Below are 5,000 nucleotides of genomic sequence, written 5' to 3' on the forward strand. Positions count from 1 at the left end.
GGAGTCAGAGAACAAGCAAACACCTAAACCTTTGTCTCTAGAGGCTAGAACCGCACCCTTAAACCCTAAACCCTAAACCCTCAATTGTAGAGCACAGAACCTCACAACTAAACGCTAAACCCTAGAGTGTTGAACATAAACCACAAACCCTAAACCCTAAACCCTACCTTTGCAAATAAAACCCGAGGCTGCAACAAAGACATCCGAGAGAAGCAGCGAGAAACAGCAGAAAAAACAACAGAGACAGCTGAGGTGTCTGTACACCTCGGGTCTGCTAGCAGCACCAACGCCGTCCTGCAAACCCCAAAACCCTAAACCCTAAACCCTAAACCCTAAACCCCAAACTGTAACCCCTTCGCCCCACCACAGTCAGTGGTGAGACTTCACTCTGCACTTCTTTTGTTGGGGGGACTAGGGTTTAGGGTTTAGTTCCGAAGCAGCAAATAGACTCGAGGGTTTGCTGCTTGGGGCTCAGAGACAGCTGAGGTGTCTGTACACCTCGGGTCTGCTAGCAGCACTAACGCCGTCCTGCAAACCCCAAAACCCTAAACCCTAAACCCTAAACCCTAAACCCCAAACTGTAACCCCTTCGCCCCACCACAGTCAGTGGTGGGACTTCACTCTGCACTTCTTTTGTTGGGGGGATTAGGGTTTAGGGTTTAGGGTTTAGTTCCGAAGCAGCAAATAGACTCGAGGGTTTGCTGCTTGGGGCTACAACTGAGGGTTTAGGATGCTGGCGAGTAGACAAGGATAAGCCTGCTCAGACATGCTTAGGGTTTAGGGTTTAGGGTTTAGGGATAGGGTTTACAGGATTAGTTTAAAGTGAAGATAAGAGGTGCACTGTACGTTGAGGGTTTATGGCTAGGGTTTAGGGTTTAAGGCTAGGGTTTAGGGTTTAGGGTTTAAGGTTAGGGTTTAGGATTTAGGGTTTAGGGTTTTGCGTACGGCCGTTTTCGCAGGGCCAGTTGCAGCGCTTCTTCAGAGAGCTCAACATAATCTCCTGGTTCATTTTCGTCTAAAGCTTCTGTGCTGTCTGCTGCTGCTGCTGCTGCTGCTGCTGGTGCTGCTGCTGCTGAAGCAGGAGGGTTGCGCAGGTAAGAAATCTCCTGCTCTAGCCAGCTGTAGGCTGAGCAGGTCTGTTGTTCGGGTGTACGTACACTGTGGGATTCGTCTACTGCCTCTGCTGCTGTTGCTCCTGCTGCTGCTGCTGCTGCTGGTGCTGCTGCTGCTGCTAGATGCAGCAGGAGAGGGAGAAGGCGCTTCATCGCGCCGCTGCAGAAGGTGTTGGCGGCTCCCACTATAGGGTTTTGATTGTATTGAGTGCTGCTGCTGCTGCTGCTGCTTCTGGTGGTGCTGCTGCTGCTGTTGCTGCTGCTTGCGGTGTACAGACAGCGGCATACAGCGCGCCCCAGCGGGGTTTTTCTTTTATGTGTTGAGTCTGCCTATAACTTTCAATTAATTAATTAATTAAATAATTAAATATATAATTAATTAATTAATTAAAACAAACAAAAACAAAAACAATAAACTGCAGCCAGTATAACAGCTGCCGACTGCAACCCACGTGGGGTCTGTACGCTTCTCTGTATTTGTTTATTAAAGCTTTCTTCGTTTGTTTACAGATAATAAAGATATAAATAATAAATTAAATATAAAAAATAAATTTAAAACAATTCAATTAATTATAATACCAACAACAGAAACAGAGAGCCTTCTATATGAGTTGCGGTGTATGCACAGCTCTTAACTGTAGTAAAGTCTGTCCTCTTTGTTTTTTCTCTCAATATAAAATATATTTTAATAATAGTCATTAAAACAATAAACCCCAGGCTGGCTTGAGGTAGCAGCAACAAATGCACATAAATCTATATATGCATGTGCATATCTATATATATATATATACATCTATATATATATATATATACATCTATATATATATATATATACATATATATATATATATATAATTCTATGGTGGGCACTAACCCTAAACAAACAAACCAGTGTATATACACCTGCTGCAGCGCCGCTGCAGAAGACTGCCTGCCTCAGTCAGCGTCAACTAGCTGCTGCTAGCAGCAGCAGCTAGCAGCAGCAGCTAGCAGCAACAGCTAGCAGCAGCAGCAATATCACACCCTGTATAAGTTGTCACGAATTGGTTCGGCAGCAGCAGCAGCAACAGAAGCAGCAGCAACAGCAACGAAAGCGAACGGAGCAGCAGCAACAGCCACAACTGCTGCAACAACACCCACAGCAGCAGCATCAGTAGCAGCAAGCAACACTAGCAGCAGCAGCAGCTGCTGCAGCTACCGAAACTATTATTGTAAACCCCAGAACTGAGGCGTGCTGTCTCTAAGGGTTTAGGGTTTAGGGTTTACGCCCACGCCAGCCCTGAGGTGTACAGGCATGCAAGTGTATTATATATAACTAATACTATATATATTATAGATATAATATATATTATTTATATATTAATAATGAGACATAATAAACATATTCTTGACTTGCAAAAGAAAAAAGAATTGAACGGGGAAAACCAAGAGCGCAGCAGCAGCAGCAACAGTAGCAGCAGTTGCTGCTGCTACTGCTGCTGCTGCTACTGCTGCAACAGCTGCTGCTGCTGCTCCGGCTGGTGCTGCTGCTGCAGCTACTGGTGCTGCTGCTTCTGCTGCTGCATCAGAGTCTCTGCGCTTGCGCCAGATCACTAATTAAGCATATGCTTCTACAGCAGCAGCAGCAGCAGCAGCTGCTGCTCCAGCTGCTGCTGCTGCTGCTGCTGCTGCTGCTGCTGCTGCTGCTGGTGTATTAGAGTCTCTGAGCTTGGGCGAGATCGCTAATTGGGCATATTTCTTGTTTATTTGCTGCTTCAATTGTGCAGTGCAAACCGCGAAAAGATAAAACTTGGCAGCAAGTTGAATACAAACGGTGTGACGGATTGACAACTATAGCCTGCACACAAATATAAATAAATAAATATATATATATATATTTTATATATATATATTTATATATATATATATATTCTTTAATTATATTAAATAAATAAATAAATATGTAGTAAATATATGTAAGAATATATACATAAAATAGAAGGAGACAGCAACAAATACTTAAAGTAAAAGGAGACAAAGACGAATAAAGTAATACAATAAAATAAATAAAAGAAGACAGCAACAAATAAAATAATATAATAAAATAAAAGGAGACAGTTTATTCACCAGCTGTCCTTCAACTGTAACAGAAAGAGGTTCATAGAAAAGAAAAAGAGAGACAAAAAAAAACAAAAGGAGACAGCAATAAGCAATTAAACAACAGCATATAATTAATTAGAAGAAAGAGACAGAGACAAATAAAATAATAATATAAAAGGAGACAGCTCATTCACCAGCTGCCCTTCTACTGTAACAGAAAGAGGTTCTGTCTCCTTGCAATCGACAGCCCAGAAGTTTGCTTGAGAAGAAATTACACATCGCCCTTTCTCCGCATCCACAGACACCAAGGACACCCTAAACCACAAACCACAAACCCTAAACCCTAAACCCTAAACCCTAAACCCTAAATCCCCAGTCAGATTAAACCCTCAGAACACCATGCGACTCTAAAAGGCAAATATATAGGAAAAAGAGATAGCTGCAAACAGAAACTTTGGGTAGTCCTGCTGCTGCTGTTGCTGCTGCTGCTGCTGCACCTGTTTGGGGTAGTGGGGTCCTTGAATAACTCTGACGAGGACGCCTTTAAGACACCAAGGAGGGAGATCATGTTTAACAGCAGCAGCAGCAGCAGCAGCAGCAGCAACAGATGCTGAAGTAGAGAGACGCATGTTGCTGCTGCTGCTGCTGCTACCCGCATGATGAGAGGAGACAGACATATTAGAACTGAGAGCTCTGCCTTCTTCTCTTCTAAACCCTAAACCCGATGTAGAAGAAAACGACATAGAGCTGCTGCTGCCCATAGACAGAGACAAGTCGCTCAGAGACCTGCGCATACACCCAAACCCTAAACCCTCAACAACCCTAAACAACCCTAAACGACCCTAAAAATCCCTTAACAACCCTAAACCCTAAACCCTAAACCCTAAAGAAGTGGTGTTGACGCGGTATCTACATGTGCAAGGCCCTGCGTCGCATCCTAAAGCCTCGCTTCCAACCCCCAACCCCTAAACCCTAAACCCTAAACCCTAAACCCTAAACCCTAGAGCGTGTTGCGGACACTGCGTCTTCGTCGATGAGGGTTTCCATAGCTGCATTGGGGGTGCTTGGGTGGCTGGCTTGAGAGAGAGGGGGAAGCAGCTCTGATGCTCTTGTCAAAGGAGTAAGAGAAGCAGATATAGAAGCTAAGTCTCTGTCTCTGTCTCTGTCTCCTGCAATGTCTCTGTCTCTGTCTCTCTCATCAAATATTGAAGGAGCAACAGAACAACCATCGCCGCTCAAAGACATCTGAGATAAACCGCTGTCCGTTACAGCCCCCAATGCGCCTACATAACACAAACCCTAAACCCTAAACCCTAAACCCCGAAACCCTAATTACAACTTCAGATTTTGTTTGCAGCAAAACCCTGAAAAGGAGACGCTCAGCAGCAGCAAGGAGACGCTCAGCAGCAGCAACAGGGAGACGCTTTCCTTCGTTCTCAGGTGTACGTACACCAGAGATCAAGGGTTTTGCTGCGCTGTAACCCTACAAACCCTCGAGGGTTTGCGGAGCAGCGGGAAGGAGACACCTCAGCAAAGAAAAGAAAGAAGACAAAAGGAGACAAGAAAAGACAAAAGGAGACAAAAGGAGACAGTCAGCTAATGCACAAAGCAAAAGGAGACAGAGACAGACAGTTATGAGGAATTGAAAAAAAGCAAAAGGAGACAGGAGGAGACAGAAGGAGATAGTTAGAATTAGGAGAATATGTAAGGAGGAGACAAAAGGAGACAGGGCCTACGTAAGCTCGTCTCTCTCCACCGCTCTAACATTCGCAATGATGCCTTTATACTTCCCCTTCTGCACCTTAACTT

The 5,000-nt window shown here is 44.5% G+C and overlaps 2 protein-coding genes across 2 annotated transcripts in view; both read right to left on the minus strand.

Annotated features, from left to right (window-relative positions):
- Positions 1-264: 264 nt before the first annotated feature.
- Positions 265-1,265, minus strand: EAH_00046310 (hypothetical protein; the record flags this gene model as incomplete). The annotated part of the gene is made up of 3 exons (XM_013394693.1): positions 265-294; positions 499-528; positions 946-1,265. Coding segments are annotated over 3 exons (380 nt in total), but the record flags the coding sequence as incomplete, so codon positions are not given.
- A 1,540-nt stretch (positions 1,266-2,805) lies between these two features.
- EAH_00046320 (supt5h protein, putative) overlaps positions 2,806-5,000 on the minus strand; it is a gene marked incomplete at both ends in the record, with an annotated part of 11,139 nt that continues 8,944 nt past the window's right edge. Inside the window, 4 exons of the mRNA XM_013394694.1 lie at positions 2,806-2,949; positions 3,386-3,506; positions 3,645-3,977; positions 4,210-4,474. Coding sequence (XP_013250148.1) covers positions 2,806-2,949; positions 3,386-3,506; positions 3,645-3,977; positions 4,210-4,474 — 863 coding nt within the window. The remainder of the gene's footprint in view (positions 2,950-3,385; positions 3,507-3,644; positions 3,978-4,209; positions 4,475-5,000) is intronic.

The sequence above is a fragment of the Eimeria acervulina genome, genomic scaffold, assembly GCF_000499425.1.
Source record: "Eimeria acervulina Houghton genomic scaffold, Eah_scaff683, whole genome shotgun sequence".
NCBI classification, from domain to species: Eukaryota; Apicomplexa; class Conoidasida; order Eucoccidiorida; family Eimeriidae; genus Eimeria; species Eimeria acervulina.